The sequence below is a fragment of the Crocodylus porosus genome, unplaced genomic scaffold, assembly GCF_001723895.1.
Source record: "Crocodylus porosus isolate Cpor-Errol unplaced genomic scaffold, CroPor_comp1, whole genome shotgun sequence".
Lineage (NCBI taxonomy): Eukaryota > Metazoa > Chordata > Crocodylia > Crocodylidae > Crocodylus > Crocodylus porosus.
The window spans coordinates 40,096,006-40,119,846 of NW_017728886.1; the positions used below are offsets into that span (position 1 = coordinate 40,096,006).

At 43.0% G+C, this 23,841-nt stretch overlaps 1 protein-coding gene across 1 annotated transcript in view; it reads left to right on the top strand.

Annotated features, from left to right (window-relative positions):
- Positions 1-6: 6 nt before the first annotated feature.
- The window catches only part of CDK14 (cyclin dependent kinase 14), a 506,952-nt gene continuing 483,117 nt past the window's right edge, over positions 7-23,841 (top strand). The window contains exons 1-2 of the mRNA XM_019530589.1: positions 7-199; positions 9,682-9,713. Of these exons, the coding sequence (XP_019386134.1) occupies positions 109-199; positions 9,682-9,713 (123 nt within the window). The 5' untranslated portion in view covers positions 7-108. The remainder of the gene's footprint in view (positions 200-9,681; positions 9,714-23,841) is intronic.

Here is a 23,841-nt window from a genome sequence, read left to right on the forward strand (position 1 = left end):
CCCGGGAGCCGAGCGGAGGCGTCTCCCTGCCCCGCGGGGCGGCCCGTGCCAGCGCGCTCGCAGCCGCCGCCTCAGCCGCTGCGCTCGTTGCCGGGCGGGGGCGGCCCGATGTGCGACACGCTGGACGCGCCGGCCACCGAGAAGATGGGCAGGATGAAAAAGTTGCGCCGAACTTTGTCCGAGAGTTTCAGCCGCATCGGTGAGTCGGGGCCGGGGCCGGGGGGGCGCTCGGGGTGAGGCCGCGGACGAGGGGCGTCGTGCGGGTCCCCCCCGCTCTCCCCGGAAGACTTTGCCCGCGCCTGCTTGGGCTCCGCCGGACCCCGCTCGGCTGCCGAAGCGCAGCCCCGCTTCCATGCCCCCCTTTCTTGGGCGTCTCTCGGCCCCTGCTCTCCGGGATCTGCTGCCAGTCTCTCCACTTATTTCCTTTTTTCTTAAAAAAACAACAGACCAAGCCCCATCCCCTGAATAACGTTTGAGAAGGAACAAAGATCTCTGGGCTGCTGCTTCAGCAGGCATCTGCCGCTGGACTGGCTGCACATTGAGTTATCTCTGATTTCTTTCTTTCTTTCTTTCTTTCTTTCTTTTTTTTTAGTCAATCTTTCAGGGCTGTGCAGAGCGCCCCAGACAAAAGAGGTGGCAAAACAAATGATTCCCCATTGCCCCTCATTCCCCTTTTCTCACAGGACGTCTTTGACATTCCTTCAAAGCTGAGGCGCAGACAGCAGATGATAGGAGATCAGTGATAGTTAGGAGGGGAGACAAAAGAAGCCTGTCTGTCATCTCCTGCTGCTAACCCTTGTCAGTCTCTCCCTGAGCTAAAACACCTAGAGATTGTGTTATCTTACCAACACCTCCCGCCTGACCTTAGTTATCTTCTTCTGGTACCATTAACCTGATTTGTTTTTGGCACCCATTTGCTTTTTGCCTTTAACATTGTCCTGTGCCGGTCCTCCTGGGGTGCTTCAGTTTCATGCTCTGGGCTTAAATTGATCTTTTTCACTCAAATTGGCATTTTCGATTCTTGGTACAATAGGCTGTTCTTGATCTAGCGGCTGAAGTCTAAGTCAACTAATATGTCATTGTTAGTTGCTGCTGACAGCATGAGACTAATCACTGACAGCCAGTGAGGGAGCATTGCAACTTGGAGTTGTCTTGGCTGGCTTTGTGTCCCCTCCATCCCGATTTTGAGCTGGGGTTAGAGCAGCTGGACGTCTCCTGGATGTTGTGCTGGTTGCTGGTGGTCCTGAGGGGCTGATATAGCAGCCTGGAATGACTTGGCACAGCCACACCCCCTTCTCTTTGTCATTCCTCCGACACCAACTAAAGACACGAGGATGGCTGAAGAGCTGTTACCGCTCTGCCAGATGATTCCCATACAGTGGTTTGATCCTTTTGTGGTTGGTGGTGCCAGTTTTAGAGGGGCTTTGTGCCAGAGGCAGAATATGAAGTGCACTGGATGTAGGAGAGAATTGCAGCATGTTGTAGCCTCTTGATAATACACATAAAAAAGATGTTGAAATAGTGTAATACTGGGGAGGGTGTGTGTGTGTGTAATAATAATAATAAAAATGCAAGTCAACAGCTTTCACACTCTCATTTTAAAGAATTGCTGGTATTTAAGTGAAAGAAAAGATCTGAATGCAGGCACTTTTCCCTTGTTTTTTCTGGGACAAAAAAAGGAGTGGAAAGAGCTAATTTGTATTTGTGAAGCGAAGGGGAAAAGTGCTCCAAAGGTGAATGCCAAATTCCAAATCTGGAACAAATATTTATAGCCCTATTATATTTTCTTGTATCACTGTGAAAATAGTATGCATTTATAATCACATACACATCCAGAACAAATAATGTGCTTTTTAAAAATAATTTATGCTTGCTTATATATGTATCTCTTTGACCTGATTTATCAGGTAGATGGTAGTTCAAAATAAATAATTATTGAATGACTTGGCTTTGCTTTTTTTTAAAAAAAAATATTTATTTATTTATAAAGCAAAGACCATTGTTGGTTTTTAACCAATGGGTGTCCAACACTGGGCTTCTGGATAAAGCCCTTGACTGTAAAGAGTGCTGTGCAAGCTTAATTTATGCTGGGGGCAGCCCCACTGAGTGCAGGTCTCTGCAGTGTTGGGGCTAAAGTGAGCTGGCTTCTACAAGTCTTACTGCAGTGCAGCTTCTTGGTGACTACCTCTTCAGAGCACCAAGTCACACGGATCCTCATCCCAAGCTCATTGGATTCCTTAGTCAGAATCCAGTATTGTTTACTGGACTTTGAGTCAGGCCTTTTCAGAGGAGTTTTAAATTTAAACTCATCTTGGAAAAAATTGGTTCAATTAAGTACATAAAGAATGAAGTCTATTAATCTTTGGAGACAGCAAGGGGTGTTACAAACACATAGCTGCTTGTTTTATGTACCACTGTGCATTTACTCAGTTGATACTGGCATGTGAGCTAGTTTCTTGAGTTTATTATCATATCTAGGTTTGTTTTTCATGCGCTGATGCCCTAAATTGCTACACATGAGATGTTTGAATGACATGTTTTAGAGTTCATGCCAACTGCACTTCCCTCTTTATGTAATGCAACTTTATCTATTTCTTCTTAAATATAAAGACTTTTTTGAGTTTACTTGGGACCTTTGGCCTGGGTTTGCTGCACAGATTTGCTGTATTTTGTTTGCGGTAATCCCAGTGTGCATAGTTCACACATCCCATGTGCAGGATAAAAGTTCATTTAGTAATTTTGTTATTAAGATCCAGCTACACCTATCAAACTTCTCCATATACAGTTAGTCATGTTTTGGCCTTGGCCATTTAGCTGCTAGAATGTTTTCAGTTACACTGGTATTCATACATGAGTATGGGGTTTGTGGACAGTCACTCTCACATTGCCCAGGGCCCCAGAAACACACAGACACGTACAACCCAATGCAGCTTGGCCTTCAGATAACTTTCACTGGTATCCCAGGAAGTTTAACATTGAGGTAAGCACTGTTCTGAACTTGCACTTAGAGGCTAAAGACAGGAAAAGTAAAACAACCCCAGAAGTAGTCTTTTAAATTCTAATTTCCTGGGTTTTTGTTCATGTGTGGGTTTTTTTGCCTTTTCCTGATGATGTAATATTTCCTGGTGGGATTATACTTTTAGTAACTAGTTAAGGTTAATACAATTTTGGTGTGTTTTTTGTTCCGAAATCCATCACTTCTCCCCAAATAGGCTGAATTCCAGGTATGGCAGGTCTCCCACAAATAATGATTTGTTAAAAGACGGAATGTTCTTTTTACCTTTCTTGTTGTTCTGCTGTAGCTTCTTTATGGGTTTTGCATGGTATTTTTTGAGTAATAGAATGAAATGTAAAGTAACACTGTAAATATAATAATTTGCATAATTTATAAATGTTCAAACTATCTGAATCCAGTAGTTAATGACTTGGACCATGACACACAAGGACCTTGAAAGTATTAATAGTCATTATGAATAGTCATTCTTAGAACATCGATATAGTAGTTCAGATTTTTTCCTTTAATAGATATTATTGGTGTAGAGCTAATGGCTTTTCAGAAATTAGTCACCAAGCATAATGGTTGTCATGCTGGAAAGCTGTAATTTACAGTTATCTGAGGGAGTTTATCATATCATATGAGGCTTTTTGCTAAAAGTTGCTCATAGACTTCTTAAACCTTATGGTCTTTCTTTAATGTTAGTGTATGTAAGTGTTATAACCCTTCTGGCACATTACTTAACTCTTGTTGGGAAAGGGGTGCATGGAAGGTGTGTGTGTTGCTGATGAAGAAGGGCACCTGTGCCTGAAAGCTTGTAAAGAACAATTTTTCCAACTATCCAGTTGGTCTAGTAAAAGATACCACACTTACCCAAATAAACTTGTCTGCCTGTTGTTGATATAACACTCTGACTTTAGACGGTACTTTCTGGTGCATAAAATATGATAAAGAATAAAGACTGCCCAGAAGAAAAGATGTGTATTTATCAATGCAAATAATTTAAGGTTAGTTATTTACGTATAAGACTTGACCCCGAGCCTTGGCTATGCCAGATCCTCCCTGGTGCAGCCAGATTGGAGATGAGCTATAAAACCATCTTTGTTATCTCCAGGGCTCAGTTAAGGGGTCACTTCAGTGTCTAGCTTAAACTAAGGTAGCCTCTGGAGCCATTACAGTGTACTCTGTTCTAACATTGCATATGAACTGAAAAAGGCCATTAACTTACCTGGAGTGCACTTTTCCCAACCCCAGTGTAAACAATCAGTGTTCCTTAAGTACTGAGTACTGTCGGTACTATGGCATTAGCAGCCTTGAAACTGCCTAGCTCCCCTCCTTTTTAAGGTTTGTAATAATCACTATGGGGGCTGCTATTGGAGGCCTTGAAAATGAGGGGAGAGAGCAGCTGTGAAGCTGACTAGCTCCTGTCATTTCTCAGGACTACTAATAGCAGCCTTTTGACAGCTGCTTCCCCTTTACTGTTTCTGGTGTAGTTAAAGAGAATACGATTAGTTACAAAATGGACTGTTAAACTTCTGGTTAATGTGCAGTTAACTGGGGTATAATTCAGTTACAAAGTAGGCAATGAATCTGAACATGCTATACACTTGAGTGGTTTATGCTCTTAGCCAGTATGCAGACAATTGGAGTTTGTGGCTGGATGAATAATAGGCAGCAAATAGAAACTTCACTGGGATATGCAGTTAAGTGAATGATGTACATATCCGTATAATACCTACAAGTGAACTCCCCCCACCCCCGCTTCATGATCCAGTGCCTGTGCTGCCTGCATAGGCACCCATTCCAGCTGGTTCAGGATCCACACCACACATGGCTGGTCCAAGATTGTGCCACATGTGATTTCTGCTTCAGCCAGTCTGGGACCTACATAACATGCAGTGCACATGGATGCCTCAAGTAGCACAGCTCCCAGATTGGCTGTAGTGGGCACCATGTGCAGCATGTGTTTTGGACTAGCCAGGGTGGGTGCCACGTGGATCATAGTCCTGGACTGGTGGAGAGGGTGCTGCATGCATTGCAGATCCTGGATTGGCAGAAGTGAGTGCTGTGTGTCTCTTAGGCCCTGTGTGTGGGGCTGGTCCAGCAGTGTGTGGGACAGCTTGGGTGGGGGCCAGATAATGGGACTCCACAGGCTGTATCTGATCCATGAGCCATATCTTTGATATCCCTGCTGTAGGTGAATAGCATTGTTGCAACATGGTCCCTGTACCTGGGGACTAGCAGACAGTGGTGTACGTCTCGTTCAGGGATCAGCAACCTTTTCAGGCTGAAGGTTGGACTGACCCAGTTTGGGTAAGAGGTGTGTTGGTGTCTGGAATATGGGTGTTAGGTTCTAGCTGCCACCACCACTTTTCCCAGCAACTGTACGGGGAAATTGCCCAACACTGCTGCTTTTCCCTGCAAGGGGCCATTGCTCATCACTACAGAGGCCAGGAAAAACAACTGCTGCCAAAGCCCTGTGCTGCTGCAGGAAAAAAGCATTGGCCAGATTCAGTCCACAGGTTGTAGGTTGCTGACCCCATGTCTAGTTATACCCCACCATCTCTCACTGTAGACTGGCCCATAATATCTACAGTACCTGTTCTTGAGAGATTATTTCACTATGCTGGAACACATCCTGCTTCGAACAGTCTGTCTTTGCTCATTCATCCTACAGTATTTGCAAACTGCTGGATGACAGTCTGGACGTGAAGTGTACTGAAAAAAGTTTGTACTACTTCTGTGCTGATTTAAGATTTCCTGTATTGGGATTGCAGCTTTTTACTGTTCAGTGGATATTAAAGACTATAACGTTTCTACCACCTGAAAGAATACATTGGTTGTAAAAACTATTCTACTGATAAATGTACTTAAAAATAGAAATTATTCTTTATGATCTTCTAAGAAATATAAATATTTACACAGTTATTAGTTTCTTTTGCTAGCCTTTTGCTGTGTGTGATTTGGCAAACTAATTTGACCCTCTTGTACATGAAGTTCTAGTTGCTTGATTTGACAAGCAAAAATGTATAATCCCTTAAATTAATGTGTTCCACAGTATGGTAAATAATTGAATTAATTGTGCCTGTTAGTATTTGAACATCAAACAAGAGGTTTGACTGATTAAATGTGTGTCAAAAATATTATAACAATGAGATAATTATGATTATTCAGTAGAATAATGCTTTAAATGTTAATATTGTATGAGATAAAGTTTTTGTCTAACAACAACAAACAACAACCAAATAAAAACATTGTTGGTATATTTATGCTAGCACCAAAACAGAAAAGACTTCAAAACATAATCTATGATTTGATTTGTGGGAATTTTTTTTTTAATGCTGTTCCTTCTGACATAGGTTTCTAAGTGGATGAAATGAAGGAAGACATTGCTGAATGTTTTTGGTAAATCAAAATGTCTGTTAGAATTTGGCGAACGAGGTTCTTTGGGTGAATCTGGTATCTTTTATTAGACCAACTCAAATAATTTGACAAAATTTTCTTTGCAGGCTTTCAGGTACAAATACCCTTCATCAGGCTGAGGAATCATCTGCACTTGGTCTGCCTTAGCCTGACAAAGGGTATTCATACCCGAAAGCTTGCAAAGAAGAAATTTGTCAACTGCTTGCTGCGCTGGGCAGTGTTTGCTACTGCTGCCTATGGGCTGCCCAGCATGCTAGCTCTGGGCGGGCAGCAGCAAACACTGCCCGGCATGGCAAGCGGGAGGGCCGCAGCTAATGCCACCATGTGCAGTCCCGATGGGCGAGCCTGGAGCCGGCACGGGGTCCAGACTGGCAGCGGGGGTGGGTTACAAGCTGATGCTGAGCGCAGGAAAAGTGGCCCCTTGCCCGCATGTGGCCAGTGCCCTGTGCTGCAGCCTCTTGCAGCCCGCATGGGGTTGCCTGTGACTGCTCAGGATAGCCCCGTGCAGGCTGTGAGTGGCTGCAGCAGGGAGCGCCAGCCACGGGGCAGGGTTGGGGCTGCTTTTCCCCAGGCTCCTTCCCTGCCCGGGGTCCTCCCCTGCCCTACCTCCACCCTCCTGGGGCTTCTGGCGGTGGGGGCAGGACTGGGCGGGCCCTGCTGTTGCAGGAGCCTGCTGGGGCTTCCCCTGGCTCCTGCTATTTTTGACAGGAACCAAGGACAGATAAATATTTATTTTCTAAATTTTTTTAGGGGTCCTGCAGGCCATATTTTGCCCACTCCTGCCTTAGACCAAAACAGCTACAACCTACACCCCGTTACAATTTGGAGTATTTAAGTGTAACTGCTTGGATATTATTTTCTCAGTAATACAAACCTTTATCACCTCAGCTAGTAAGAATTCATATAGCTCACATACCTCTGGTTAGTGGGAACTAACCCTTTGGGCAGGTATGCTATAAATTAGCCCTGTACCCCCCTTGAGTGCCACTCTGATCCCCTTCCCTTGCCCTACCTGCTGTTCTGCTTTTTAGTCCCTGATCAAACTGTTGGTGTGCTTTCTGCTCTCTGTTCAGTCTGCTGCTATGTTGCTTGTCCTGTCCCTTATCTTCTGTGTGACATACACAGAGGCTGCCTGTGCCACTTGTCTTGGTGTGGCAGGGCACCTTTGGTGCCAGCCACTTTTTAAGGGCTTGAGCAGGCTGCAGATTGGCTTGCAGGTGGGAGCAGACCCAATTAGGTCACATGCCCCCCAGGAGACTACCTGACTGGTGTAGGGCTAGGCAGTCAGGGTATACCACGGGCCCTGAGAGGAGTGCTGAGCAGTTGCAACTGAGGAGCTGAAGGGTAAACATCTCTTGGCTGGGGTACTGCTGTTCCCAGAACACCTGGAGGTAAAGGGTAGGAACTATGTGGATGGAGGAGGTTCCTGGTCCTGGGGCATGACCTGAAACTACACCCTGCTGGGGTTGGATGGTGTGGTGGGGCTGCCTGCGGCAAGGCAGTCTCCAGGAAATGCCACACCTGTGCCTCCCCAGTGAAAGGTGAGTGTGGGGCACCAGAAAGTCTCAGCCCCTGCTGCCTTGTAGGTGACCCTGTGAGGGGGAATGGCTAGGGGAGCACACCCTGACAGAAGACTACAGGGCCAAGGCCCACGGAGTGGGGTCCATGGGTTGTAAGGCCCAGAAAACCTAGTGAGGGGGTGGAGTGAGAACCAGGAGCCACATAGAGCAGGGTCCATGCGGGGGGGCCTGAAGGACTGTGCATAGGCTGGTTGGAGTAGAGGCCCAGTGAGTGGCAGAGAGAATGAGTGAAACCAGTGAGGGTGGAACAGTGGGCCCAGGAGGGATCCAGAGTGACTATGTGGTTCACAAGCTCGCAGAATGAGGATAATGTGTGGAGGGGCCCGAGAAGGTGGACCTTTATGAAAGAGAGGGCTAGCTGCCCAGAACTTACCTATAAAACCTCGGCTGGTCAATGCTGAGACCAGGACCAGGATGGTCGAAGGGCAAGGACACCTACTGTGGGGGATGGCCAGAAGGTAGAGGCCTGGAGTCCCAACTGGCCTAGAGGCGAGGCCAGGGTCTTTGAGGCTAAAGGTCCCAGAGGGGGCCACTGCTGAGAGAGAAAGGGGTTTAGGGGGTTTTCAGCCCAGTATGAGGGCGGAGGTTAGGCCACCTGAGTAGAAGGGATTTAGAGTAGGATCCAAATGTCAGTCTGTAATATAGTGAGACCTAGTATGGGGCTGGAGCCATATAGTGATGCCATCTGCGAGGCATGGGACATGGTGTAGGGGTGGTACAGAGCTGTTGGCATCAGGGCATTAAATGGACAGCCTCCTGCGTAGGTTTTCAGTTGCATCAAAGGCATGGCAGGCAAGTCAGGTGGATAGACTGCCCTAGATAGTTGGGCAGGCCAACATTTGGACTAGCTTCAACATAGCCCCCTGTCTTAACTGTTCAGGGGGAGTCAACAGAGAGCAGGTTCATGGAAGCTAATTCCTGAATTATCTGATCACATTATGTAGGTAAATTAACGCATCCTTGACCTGCAGACTGACATACTTCCAGCAGGGATTTGAAGAAATTAACTATGGTTTCGTTTCAGGAGAAGTATTCAGTAGACCCGAGGAAATGCTTTCAACTGATTATCTTCTGCCAGAGCTGAAAAACTACTCATAACTCCCCCCACCCTCCCATTTGCGTTGTTACTTCACACTCCAAATCTTTTTTCCATCTTAATTTTTCCTTTATCTGATGATGTGTGCATGCAAATAAACTAATGCCATATCTGATATTTGTGCTTCCACCTTAACATAAGTCAGAGAGTATGATGAATGCCTGTTACCATGCATGCTCCATCATATTGGAAACGTTGAGTTTTCTATAAACTGACAGCATTGTTAGGTATATTTGATATGTCTGAACTGCAGAACACTTCTTATATTTCAGTCAGGCTCTCCTTGAAGAGTTTTCATGCTCAATAGGAATTAAAGTAAAAATCTGTGGATTCTTATTTTTCTTCACCATGAGAGGATAGCTAGATTTGCATATTTATGAAAAATATTTCTTGAGAACATACTGTGCAATTGTGCATTCCATTTATAGTTTCATATTTTGATTATAAAATTGTTATTCAGTCTAGTCTCTTCTTTCCTATTACTATGGGAAAATGTTGCTCTATTTTTCTCTTTCTTGAAGTTGGCTACTTTATGCTTATTGAAATGCATGACAGATAACTATTTCTCTTTCCCTTTTATTTTAAAGCCTTGAAGAAAGACGATAGCAGCTTCGATGAGGTACGTTAAATATCTTTTAAAGTTACCTAGTGCAGATATGTTTTAATGGATTCATATTTCTCACTAATGCTAGAAGTAACTTTTGGTCAATAACACTGCTATGTGTGTATGTATGTACAAGTTGATAAATTAAGGTTTGGTTTGTTTGTATTTTACTTCCTGAGTTGTTTCCATATTGATTCTTTTATGAAAACCATTGAGCTTAATGCTTGTTTCTAAATATAATAAAATTCATGTTTTTATGTATATTACCTTTCATATACAATATTGCAAAATGTTATGTAGATTGAGTGATTTACATTACTGTGAATCCCTCATAGGTAGAAGCTTACCAAGATTGGGGTGGCTGCCACCTAATTTTGTGGTTTGAGTGTGGCACTTGGCACTATTTTCACAACAGGCATTCCCCCGCCCCCCCCACCCATGCCTCTGCTTGAGGAGTCCTGGATGTCCTGCCCCTACCTGGAGATTGACAGATGGCCCCAAACTGGGGCTTGTTAACGCATCAATTAATGGCTTCCCCAGGCTTAATCCCCTGATCAAGCCCATGGAAGCCACTAATTGACATGTTATTAACCAGTCTAGGATGGAGTTAATGGTTTTTGTGGGCTTGATCAAGCCCATGGAAGCCGTTAATTGTAGAGGTGCATTGATATTGCCATCAGGACCAATAAAAGGAAAATTAACATTATTGGCAACCAGCTTTTTTGGCCTGTGTAGCTGATAATGTCTCTGGGTGGGGTGGGATGGGTGGCTGTGGTGCTGGGAGGGGTGAGGGTGGGCTATAGTCACCCCAAAATCCCCCATAACCACCTGTCTCCGTGCTTCCACTGCCTGCCTTGCCCCTGTCTGCTCTGAGTGGTACCCCAGCCCCTCCCCCCCACCAGGTAGAGGCTAGTGTAGCCCCTGACCCTGAGCCCACAGTGGGCAGCCCACACTTGCCCTGTGCACAAATTGGGGGGGGTGGGACATGCCCCCCTTGCCTCCCATGAGGGTGCACGCTGGTTAATAATTGGCTATCAGTATCAGCTGAGAAGATCTTTATTGGTACATCTGTAATTAATTGCTTCCTAGGCTGCTTAATAATGGGTCAATGAATGGCTTCCATGGTTTTGATCAGGGGATTAAGCCCATGGAAGCCATTAATTGATGCATTAGCAAGCAGTCTAGGTTGTGGTTAATGGCTTCCATGGGCTTGACCACACACCAGGAGCAGGAGGCAGCTCCTTACACAGCGCCGCCAAAATACATGGGTACCCTGATGGGTGGGCTGGCAGGCGGTGCCAGGCTGGGCATTTGCAATGGGATGCAATTTTTTTTAAAAAAAGGGGGGGGTTGGGTTTCTTTGTAAGCCTGGCCCCTGACTGGCTCCTGGACTGAGACTAAGTCATGGGCTCAGCCTCTGATTTGCTTCTCCTCTCTCACCTCTCCTTCCTGCTATGCTTCAGGATGCCAGGACTTCCTGCCATTTTCTGTTTTAGAGTTACCTTTATTTTTTTCTTTCTTGCACTTGCTTGCCAATTTTTGTATATTTTCATGATTTGCTTGCTTTTTTACGGGGACCAGGCTGTTTCATGGGGACTGACTGAATTTGCAGTTTCCACAAAAATTGCAAAAACGTAATTTTGATAGTTCCCTATTCATAGGTCTTACAATATTTCTGTACTGTTTATTGTAACATAATAGAAAGTGTAGATATCTTTGGAAAGGGGATTTCAAATGGAGCTTTGTCTGTTGGGTTGTTGATTTTGGTTGTATTTTCCTGAAATGAAACCTGAAGTGATGATTATTTCTGATTTTAGGAAAAAAATCAGAAATCTGTTTTCTGCCAGTTCAGTCCACCTATATAGTAGAATAAGGCTGGGTAAGATGGTGCACTGTAAGACAGTTAGTTTGCAAGGCAGCCACTGATGCATGGCATTTGTGGGAATTATGCAAGTAGGTTCAGAGTGAGTTACTTTGGACTACAGGCTTAAACAGTGAAGGCTGTATCCTTCAGCATGAGAAGATGCTCCCAGGGATCTTGGTTTTCTCCAATTTAAAAATATCCCTAATTTTTGGTTAAAAAAAAGTAACTCCAAATCCACATTTTTCCATGATTTAAATGAAATGCCACTAATACATAGATAGCTATATAATGGTGTTTCATTTTAATCATGGAAAAATGTGGATTTGGAGTTACTTTTGGAGTTTACTTTTTTTAACCAAAAATGGGGGATATTTTTAAATCGGAGAAAATCAGGATCCCTGCATTACATAATAATTTAGCCAATTATCAGATGTGGCTTTGCTTTCCCTCTTAAACCTGTGGTGAAAGGGAATGGAAGGTGTCTTATATTTCTGACAACTTGAATTGTCTCCTGCATTATGGGGAGGGAATGAGGACTTGGATAATAACCAACGTGCTTTATATTTTAACTGAAGTTATCATGCTGTCATACAGAAATGAATAAGGGGACAAGTAGATACTTGGCAATGGCTGGGGCTATACTTCATTTCCTCCTAAATCATAGGGTTGAAGGGACCTTGGATCATCTAGACAGTACCCCCTGTAGAGACACAGGATTTGACAGACTGAACAAAACAGTTTTGGCCCTGCCTGTTCAAGATGTATATCTGTGGACTGGTACATTTTAAATTGAAGAACACACTGTATAGACAAGGTGAAATGAGAACTGTAAAAGAACAGAATGAGCTCTAACCCAGAAAATGCCCCACGTACCCTGTTATGCCCCTGGGCTGTGGGGGCTCAGTTGGAGAAACTGGAAGTGCACACCTTGGCACTTCCAGTTTCACTTTACCTTACAAGCTGGCAAACCAGTAATTAGAGCATGCCGGCTTGTAAACTGCCAGATAACACAGCTTTTACTGTAATTTACTCAAATACGACGACCCTGTTATGACTCCCCAATAATTAAATTCTATATATGGAAATGTTATAAATTTGTTATAATTTTCCAAGTGTAGAATCTAATTATTGGAGGTTTGCCTTGTCTACAGCAAGGAAACTAAATCTGGGGAGTCAGGCAGCCCCTTTGCTCTCTGCTTTCCCCCAGCTTTTTCTCTTTGCAGCCCTTTTCCCCTGTCCTTACTGTGAGATCCTGTTCTCCTTGAATACATGGAAGTGAGAAGCAAATTTGAAAACAAATAAACTTGAAACAATCTTTATTAGCCATATATCCAGTAATAATGACACCTGTTCCTATGACTGGTAATACTGACAAGAAGAGAAATGATACAACTGAAGTTCTCAAACGGTTGTCCCCAAAACATTTAAAAAAGTGTTTTAATCAACACTACCATTTTCTTGCTAATGTGTATAGTACTGACGCAGCTAAAGCGGGGGTGGGAAATTATTTTGGGTGGAGGGTCACTTACTGAGTTTTGGTAAGCCGTTGAGGGCCACATGAAGGGCAGCCAGGGACAGATAAATATTAATTTTCCAAATTTTTTTAGGGGCCCCATGGGCTGGATAGAACGGCCTGGTGGGTTACATGCAGGCTGTATTTTGCCTACCCCTGAGCTAAAGGGTTATAGTCATTAGGGAAAGCCGTGGTAACAGGAATCATCAATATTAGAAGGTGAAAGAGAGAAAGTGCCAAGTACCCTCCTGTTTAGGCTCTGTAGGTCTTCAATTGTGCCACGTGGCAGGCCAAACAGCGAAATAGAAAGTGTATCTTGTACTTTCAGAACTGTATGCTGCCAGTATAGAGCCATGCCAGTGGCCAGATCTTGTACCACAGCTAGACCTTATATACAACTAGTGCTTGCTTGTCCTTAGTCCTTTAAGAGTTAGGAGTTAAAAATGAGATATGATGATCTCTTCAGTTGGAGTAGAGCAGGGAGTATCTGGTGGTCCGTAGATACTGCAGATGGAATAGATGAAACAAGGCAGGTAGTACAACCTTTGGGATGCCTGCTCTGCTGCCCTGTCTGCTGTGTTGTTAATCCCCTGAGCTATTGTAGGCCAGGTTTGGGCTGTGGGCGGTTGGTTGCCAACCCCTGTGTTACATGTTGATTATTCTGTGCAGGTGAAATTAAGATTGAAAAATCATAAGCATCAAAGCCTATGGATCAGCTATGTGAGATCTTACTTTTTGAGTGGATATAATATATAAATCATTGTTGACACAAACATATTTTCCAGTTATTCTGGATATTTTTTACTACTGGTTCTGGGTAGGTACTACATTCTCTTGCCTACCATATGCTCCCAGATAAGACCCACGTTTTGTTTTGGTAAGCCAGAATGAAGAGAAAAAAACTTTTTCCAGAGTCCTAGTTGAATGCAAGACACAGGTGCACAGCCACAGTCTGTTCTTCAGCATCACTTACTCTCTTTGCAAGCCCCGCAGCTAAAGCTTGAACTCTGTCTCAGCCACTGCTGAATTGGCAGCAGCTTTTGGCTGCCATGTGGCAGTGGTTGTGCCAGGGTTAAGGCTGTAGCCGTGGGGCTTGCAATGAGAGGAATACTGAGGAGTAGACTCTGCTTTTCCTTCATATGCATGGGAAGGGAGCACAGGCCCTGGCTGCTATTCCAGCATCCCCATGCCTTTATTCTGGTGCAGAAATCTCCTTCCTCATTTAAAACGTGCACCTCAGTTTTGGACAGCTAATTCTTGGGAGAAAGGTGCATGTAGTATGTCAGTAAATACAGGCATATTGATCAATAAGCAAAACTGTAATAGAAGGCTGAAATAATACCATCAAAGAATTCTGCATGCCTTTTAACTTTGGACATGAGCTTTTGTTGCAACCGTGATTAAACTAAGCTCTTTTTTCCCTTTTTCTTTTTAATGAGCCTTTTCTATATATTGTAAGCATAATCTTGCTTACCTTCCATGAATATCCTTAAACTTATGTGTAACTGTGTGTCCCAATTAATTCCATGAGTCTTTCTATGCTCTCATTGGGGTGAAGTATTTGAATAGGATTTGGACTTAAGTTGTACTGATTTGTTAATGTTCATAGTAATTTCAGATCCTGGAGGTTCTGCATTGGCATTATGGGGTTTCCCAAAAAATGTCCTGTAGTAATGAGATGCTTCTCTGTATCTGTCTAGAATTTTTAAAAAACTGCTACTGTCCTTTAAGAGCTATAAACCTGCTTTGCCAGTACATTTTGATATATAAATCTTCTACTAGTTAGTAAACTGTATCAGCATTACTGTGGCTGTGGATTTATAAATCTGTTCTCCTAAGGAGTGATCTAATACCTGCTGAAGATACCCTTCGGTTGGCTTCAGTTGTCTTCAGGTCTGGTCCGTATAGCTTAATATTTTTAAAAACCTAGAAAATTTAATATTGCATTTTATGCTAGTTGGAATATTCTTTAATGCCATTATTACTGCCCCCAAATGTTTATTTTTTCTCTTGTTCATATACTGCCTCCCTAAGAAAAAGCTACAAAATAGTTCAAGGTCCAGTTTGTTTCCTTTTTAGAGTTACTTAAAGCAAAGCCAGGGAACTGCTTTCTTCTGATCCTGGGTTCTGATGTGGTTGATTTAATTTAAATCCTGCTGTTTTGTCTCATCCATTCTCCTTAGTTGGAAATTTCATTTTGTGGGCTCAAATCTCTCTCAATCTCAGAGTGAATAAACTTGTCCAAAGAAAACTGCTACATGCAAAGACCTGTTTGCAGCCAAGTGTTTTGGCCTGTGTATCTTTATGGCATTCATTCTACTGCCAGAGCTGTCTTACCCCTACGTTAACCTAAATTTAGATCAGATTTTTTAACCAGATCGTTCTAATGAGCATAGTTTGACCTCCCGTATGGCTTGTACTGTGAAGTTTCTCTTATTAAATCCTGTAGTGGTAGGAACTAGTCTTCCTGCTCACGTAAGTGAACCTAAGCAAGCCCACCAATGTCTCTCTTAAAAGATGCCTTGATTTGAAGACTCAGGCAATCACATCCTTAGTTAATTGTTCCAGTAGTTGATTACTCTTGCTGTACTTCTTTTTCTAGTTTGAATATTTCTAATTTCAATCCCCAGCCATTGCATCTTGTTCTTTTGCTATTGTGTGGTTCTGTTGGCCTAGAAGACATCATTCCTTTATATAGATACTTGCAGACCTTAACCTACTGACCCTTCAGTCTGTTACTTAATAAACCCAGATGGCACAATTTGAGAATAAAAAAAAATACAGATTTTTTTCAAAGAATAAAAATCAGTCCAAAATATGAAATGGAAACTGTTTTTATAGTGTTGGAATGAGGTTGTAGTCACAATGGTTCAGGAAATGTATGGGAAACAAGAATATTTTTTGGGGGGTGATAACCCTGCAGTTGGTTCAGTACACGTGTAGGCAGTCTTTTTGAGAGCAAAGTATTCTTCTTCATGTCTCTGTGCTTGAAAACTTGCCTTACTTCTCTTTCAGCCATGCGGTTGGTGCAGCCAAAGTTTTCATCCCTTCAAATATCCTTGTGTTCCACAACTGTTTATATGTTTATAAATCAATGCATTTTCCATGTAACCTAATCAACTAAAGAATCTAAGGAAGGTCCAGCAGCCTGAATAATTTGCTAAAGGAAACCTGTTCAAGCCCAGGACAAATCTGTAGTAAGACGGTTCTTGCTGAAATTCATTAAGCCAACCAAATGAAAGTAAATGTGACTGCACTTAAGTTACAAACTATTTTTGGGGAAAGAAGTTTATCTGAATGGTTTAGGTTATTGATAGTGGATTATAGCAAATTGTGCCATTGGCTTGCAATTATATTTTAGGTATTCCTTTAGTTATACTTCAAAAATCGTGAAGGGCATCCTGATGAGTACTGTTGCTGACTAAACACACCTAAGGTGGGAAGGGGAAAGAGGTGACGGTGGGGAGGGGTGGAAGAATCTTTCCAAGTTTTTTGATCTTGGAATAATCTATCTTCTGTACTTTGTATAAGGTAATATTGATTTTTATACGTTAACAATGTTTTTTGTTGGAATGAAGGAGGTCAGGCTTGTGACTCTGTCCAGCAGCATGTCTTTAGGCACTCAGAAGTGAAAAGGAAGAATGTAGTGGCAAAACAAAGAACTGTAGTGAATGAGAGGAAGGTGAATTTGAGTGTAGTATGTGGAAGAAAGAGCTGGCAGAATATTTTTTCCTGGTTTATCAATGTAGCAAAACTGTGTGTGACATGGAAGAATTGCTTCCCTTGATATACAAGTGAGTACTCCTGTTAATACAACCCACTATTCCATTGGCTTTTGTTGCTCCCCCCCCCCAAAAAAAAGCACACTTTTGGTTTCATATTCAGTTTATGGTCTATTGTACCTCCCAGCTCCTTCTCTGCATTACTGCAGCTTAGCCAGCCTTTGCACTTATCCTTGCTGAATATTATTTGATTGATTGTGGACCACTTATCCAGAATGACCTGGGTAAATGGAAGCCTAGCCTTACCTTCCAGGATGTTTGCAACTTCACTCAACTTATTTTCATCTTCGGACTTGCTAAATGTGCACTCAATCCCATTGCCCAAATCATTAATGAAGATGCTGAATCAAACCTACTTAGACAGGCCCCTAGGAACACCACTTAATACCTCCTCCCAACTAGACATTAAGCCATTGATGACCACTTATTGAGGATGATGATTCAACCATTTATGACATCAGCTTGTCTTCCTCTGGTGGGTTTTGTTTTCTAGCAAGCACTTCAGTATTTGCCATGGGCTCCATGGGAAATGGGCTGTTTATATCTGTAAGTTGTCTTCCCCATATAGTTATGTTAGTTATCCTCTCATCCAGCTACTATTGCTGCACTAGTCCACCAGATCCTCCAAGGAAGAGGAGTCCGCATGCAGTTGGTACTGAAGCAGGCCTAGTAGGTGTCACATGCCAAGACCATTCTGGCAAAGTAGGAAACTGATACACTCTACTTTTTTTTTTTACTTTCGCCCTCATCTAGGATTACTGTGTTCAGTTGTGAGTACAAATATGCCTGCTTGTTGGTACAGCAATACCAGTAGAATGGATGGAAATACTTTTACACCCTTAAAAGATAATTCATCTGCTTAAACATTTTCAGTCTACTCTCGGAGCTGAACTTCATTCCTTTTTAATTTTGAGCAAGAATTGTTCATGTATGTCTGAGGGAAGAAAGTGAAAGGAAAACATCTCCCCTTAGATTGGTGTAATTTTTAAAAAATAGGCTATAATGCCTCAGTAATTCAAGGCAGAAGCTTGAAATGGCTGTGCTGCACAAGAGCCTTTTCTTAGTCTGGTGAAAACTAGCCAACTTTGAAAGTTGTGATGACTTGAAGAAAAGAATCTTGCATGTTCTCACTCAGTGTTGTAATGTGAACACTAACTCATTTATTTACCAGCATTTTGCTTCTTGTCCCTTTTTCCAGTAACAAATGTATTGCACATGGAAGGAGAGACTCTAAGATGTAAGTCTTTCAGGATAAGAATCTGATTGGAACGATCATAAAACCAATCAACAAGTAATTGAAAGGCAAACAACTAGAGGCACCTGGATTATGACAATCCAGTTACATGGGAGCTTTTGAAGTTTTGAAATATGGTTTAATTCCATGTTAGGACAAACCCAAAGCCATTCAAATGTATTTGCCAAGCCATAATAATCAAAATGCGTGTTTTCATTTGTAAACCTGAGCTTTTTGAAACATGTGGGTTGGAAGGTAAATTTGGCTGAAGCACTGGCCTGGTTTTTATTCAGATCATCACATTTGATCAAGTAGAAGCTTGAGTCTGTCTTCTACATCTGAGGCCAGTTCTTTAAACATGGCCTAAGAAAAGTGATGTGCTTTTTAAAAATCTTTTCCAGATGTGGTCTTAAAGTGTAACAGTAAAGAAACTTCATTTTGTGATGGGATGGTAGATACTGGCAGGCAAATCATAACAATGGCGTTATTACATATTCTAAATGGCATGTTCTGTAACATTGTGTCAGATCACTTTTCAGTAGGTATAAATTATTTTCTTAGTATGAGACAAAATTGTAGAATGAAAATCATTAAGAGTCAATAGTAACTGTGAGGTTAGTTCTTTTTTCTTACCTGTGAATAAAGAATGACAGAAGGATTTGTGTTATTGTCTGATTAGTCTATGGCTTCAGCTAACTTTTTTCCTCTGAAAACAAGGGGAGGTAGTTAGCTGTGCTAGTTTGAAGTCAAGCAGAAGGCAGGGCATGGTAGCACCTTAGACAGGGCTGGCCTTATGGGTGGGTGATGTGGGTGACCACCCAGGGCACTGTGGTCAGAGGACCACTACACATGCATGTATACATCCTGCACTCACAGTAGTACTATTGCCACCCCCCTTGCTGTGGCCCACCCAATCCCTTCCCCAGTCAGGAGGAGCGGTACCCAGCTCAGTCCATCCCTGCATTTAGTTGCTGCTCTAGAGGGGCTGAGCTGGGCACATGCGGATAGGGTGGTGCCTGCTCCAGTCTGCCCACCTTGCTCCTGCATAGCAGTAGCAGTGCTTGCCTGCAGGGAAGCAAGTCTCCTGATCCAGTCTGGCAGCTTCCACTTGGGCTTCATTTCTGAAACTTTTGCTAATACTATTGCATAGTTAAACTATGTACTAGGGTACAAGTTCACCCTGGGCACCATTTTCCCTAAGGGCAGCCCTGACCTTAGAGTACTTTTTAAAAATTTGGTGGCATCTGTGGTTGAAAACCTCTGTTGTAGTGCCTCAGTTTAGCTCAGCAGCTCTCAACTGGGTGCCACTACCCCACCCTCAGGTAGAAGTGCTGTTCATGCTACATGCACATCCAGACCATGAAGGACTGAGGCATGCATGCACCCTTCTGCCTCATTAGGGTTCTCTGATGAGCCTAAAGCAGGCAAGAGAACAAGTTTGTGCTACAGCCCTTCCTGGTCCCCCCCCTGTACTGTATCTCCTGGAAACAGGCATGTGGGGCAGGCAGAACCATCCCATTCTCCTCTGTTTTTGGGAGGAGTATGGGTGGAGCTGAACATAGAAAGGCTAAACCACAAGCCATCTCCTGCCTGCTCTAGGCTTATCAGAGAACCCTAATAAGGCAGGAGAACACATGTGTGGCTCAGCCCTTCCTGGTCTGGCTGTGTATATGGCACTTTTACTTGGCCATTGCTGCTGCATCCCTACGGGGGTCTTATAGCACTGCGGTTGAAAACCACTGCCTTGGCCAATGACTTGTTCAGAAAGACATGCAAGTGGGCTAGGTATAAAGACAGTAAAAAATCCAGAGACTGAATCGATTTATCTTTGCAGGTTAGTCTATATTGCACAGACTCTGTTGAAACAGAAATAAACAGACATTTACCTTGGATTTGGGACAGGCAGCCACATGCCTGCAGTGGCTTAGGGCAGAAGCCAGGGGGTGCTAAAGCATGGCTTTTTGGATACAGCTCTGGTTCTCTTCATGCTGCCCCCGAGGTTTCTGGGATTTGCAGTCCAGAATTACAGCAGCAGGACTTTGCAGGGTTGCTCATCACTTCTTTCTGCTTCCAGGTGTCTCTGGGACTTGTAGTCCATAGTTGCAGCCATCATTAAGTTTGAGCAGAGGGAGGGGTGGCCCCACACTCCAGCCAGGGTTTGCCTGGATGGGGAGGCAGTCCCCCCAGCAGACTGGGCTTATCCCCCAGCCAGGCTTGGCCCCCCACCCCCTTGTCAGTCAGCCCTCAGTGCTCCAGCTAGGGAGCAGAGGGGCAGGGCCAGCCGTGCTCTCTGGAGTAGACAGCACAGCTCAGCCCAGGGCTGGAAAGCATGCTGGGATGCTGGGGGACTGTAATTTAACTTGAACCAGGAAGGGGTCTGGAACCGAAGTTTCATAAACTGGTTTAACCCAAATCAGCTAAATATGATACTGCATCCAGCTAGGTTTATCTTAAACCAGTTTCAAAATGTCTGAAACTGGTTTATGTGTACTGAGCTTCTGTTCTGTTACAGGCTTAAACCAGTTTCTGATCACTTAAACCAGTTTGTGTGTAACTTCTGTCTTTAGCCCTGATGAAGTAGCCTGTAGCTTATGAAAGCTTATGCCTTTCTGAAAAAAGTTAGTGTCAAAGGGCATTTTTACACATGTAAGCGCCGCAGCACTGGGTGCTTTGAAAAGTGCCTGGCACTGCAACGCTTGCAGTTGTATAAGCAGTGAAATATGTGTCAGTGCTGAGAAAAAGGCATTGGCATGCTTTTGAACTAAAACACATTGGAGGTGCTTTAGTTCAAATGTTCACCACCACCATTTTCTGTGTGCTGACATGCATTTTGCTGCTTATACACTGTACAGCGCAGCATAGTGTGCCTCAGCTTGCATGTGGGGCAGGCTCAATTAATTGAGTCTGCTCTGAAGCGGTAGGTATCGGGTGCATCGCGGGACAGAAAAGTATGTGTATAAATGCCCTAAGATGCCACACTGTCCTACTTTCTATTTGAAAACATATGAAACCTTTGGGAAGCTCAGCTCAGGTATTAAGACTGTAAATATCATGTTGATTTTAAAAGAAATCTTGGCAGAGAAGGATAATTATCCTTGATTTACGTTTTAACAGTAAACATCACATGTTATTGGCCACCTTTTTAAAAATAAACTTCCAACTTATTTTGAGACATTCTGGAGGAAGAGATCAGTTCATACTGAGCCTCACGGTAAAATAGTCTGCCAGAGTAAGGACGAACTCTATTGTTAATATATGCCTTGATATGTAGGAGTAGAAATCAGTCTGAATTGCTGTCTTTGTGAGAGAAATCCTCTGGTAGTCTTGTCTAGGAGCTGGATATTAACGTCGTCTGTATTCTGAAAGGCTGATGGACTTTCCTGGTTGAAGGCATTGAAGGAACATTTAAAAAATGGATATGTTTCTAAGTTTATTTTCCTCCTATTTGTGTGTTATCAACCGTTATCAGATATTTTTGACACTAAAGGTCAAGCAAGAGCCTGTGCATTCCATAGAGGCAAACTGGATACAGACTCCTGGCTCCACTGATTTTGTGATTGTATGCTTATATAAACATCCTGGTTGTGCTGATTTGAGCTGTTCTTCCCCCATATTACCATCTTTGAAATTTAGTAATGATCATGTGAAACATTTTGATTGCATGCTAAAACTTTTGTTGGCCTGTAAGTCTTACTGGCATTCGTTTCAGTTGTTTTAAGTGTGGCAACTTTCTCTATTGAATGAGGTGATTCAAACTTTTTATGCCTAAATCTGTTATTTTTGAATGTACAATGTGAAAGAATACATACTGACTAGAAATGAGAATATTAAATATTGGAGCTATCTTGAATTCTAGGAAAAAAAGAAATGTGTCTGTTTCCAATAATTGTCAGTACATAATAACCAGAATCATTGGAAATTCATTAAAGTGCCTGGTTTCTCACATGTTAGTTAAGCAATCAAAGAGTTAATTTCTTCTGTTGCATCCCGTTTAAAAAAATTAATTTGAAGACCTTGAGAATTTAAAAAAAAAAAAATTAGCTAGCCTCACTAATTATTCAATACTCACTAGGCCCCAAAATAGTTAGTAGTCAACCATCTGCTACTGATTCTTTTTAACGTGTTCTACAGGCTTTATGTCCAGGTACAGAAGTTACACTTGTTGCATGGTAGATGTGCAGAAACCACTCTCTAGCTGTAAACAAATAGATGGTTCGAGCGTATTTAGTGCTGTAAAAATGGTGGATCCTGCTCTAAGGGCACATATACATATATGCCTGACACCTGCTCCAACGCATTCTAATTAGAACTCTGCAGCAGCCTCAGTATCAATCAGCGTCTCCATGTTTAAAAATGGTGGTGGGCATGCTTTAACTAAAGCTTATTCAATGAACTTTAATTAAAGTGCCCCCACTGCCAGTTTGCAACGTGGGATGCTGAATACACGAGACACTGTGGGTGTTTTAAGTAGAGTGGCTCCTAAGTGCTGCTGTAATTGAAACGCTCCCCACCCTGGAGACATCCTAAGATAACCTTGGTTCAATGGCGTATCAAATGTCAATGCTGTAAGATAGTGCTGTAATGCACATCTGAACCACATTCCATCCCAACTCAAGGTAGGTTGCATTCTGCTGACATCCCATGGAGCATTGGGGCACGCTGCTCGCCCCCTTCCCAGGGTGGTGGTGTAGCCTAGGCCAGAGCTTGTCCTCCTCCTCGGCACCAGGCTGGCCCTGCCCCTGGGCGCTTACTGACAGCCAGCAAAGCCTCTGTCCTCAGCTTCACCGGTACTGATCCTCCCTCCAGATAGCATAGATTTATCCACACAAAGAAAACTACTTATTGATGAATTTTCTCATATTGTATCTTACCATGGGTGCAGGTGAGCAAGTGCTGAATGTGGGTCTGTGGCTATTTGACCTCTGCTCATAGCTGACCTGTCTTAGGTACTGATTTTTAGCAATGGGCAAGCTCCCTAATGGCAGTAGAAAAGGCCTTGAACATGCTCAAAATCTGCAACAGCACACTTACATAATACCATACGTATTGGTATGCGTATGTACTACTTTCAAACTTGTCTTGGGAAACCGAATGCATGTGTAAAATGTAGATTGTGAGACACACCTGTACTGCCTGTGCTCAATACAAGATGCAGGACCAGAAACCCACAAGTCCAGCTCACAGACACAAAGTCCCAGAAACCTTGTATGTATTCAGTGGCCTGTAAAGAAGTGGACAGTGTTTCTCTGTTTTCAGATGAATTGTCGTAAAGCAAATTTCTAATCATTTGGTCACTTGAGTAATGGTTTAGAACCATGTGCACTTGATAGAAAGCTGCTTCAGACAGTTTGTTACAGAGTTTGAGACTGTTGCTGGGAGTTTGATAGATACTTATGTAGGGCAGCTACCTTTTTTTTGTCAAGTTCCCAGACTGTTTTATTAGTTACCATTGTTCATTTGTCACTTTTCCTGGCTGTATGAATAGTAATATCCAATGGTCTAAAAAACTAACCCCCACAAAACCCTCTGGAGCACAGTGTTTATTATTTAGTCCTTTAAGAAAAACTTCACGTTCTTCAGTGGGAGGAAAGAAAACTTGTTCCCCATCATCCCAGTCTGCTGCCTGCAAAAGAAGTAGTGATCTTATTTTTTCTTCTGAACCCAGTAGATTTCTTAAAATTGGAACAGAATATTGGAAGCCAACAGACAGTGTCACTTTGCTGAAGCCCTAGTGAGTGAAGGCAGGTTGA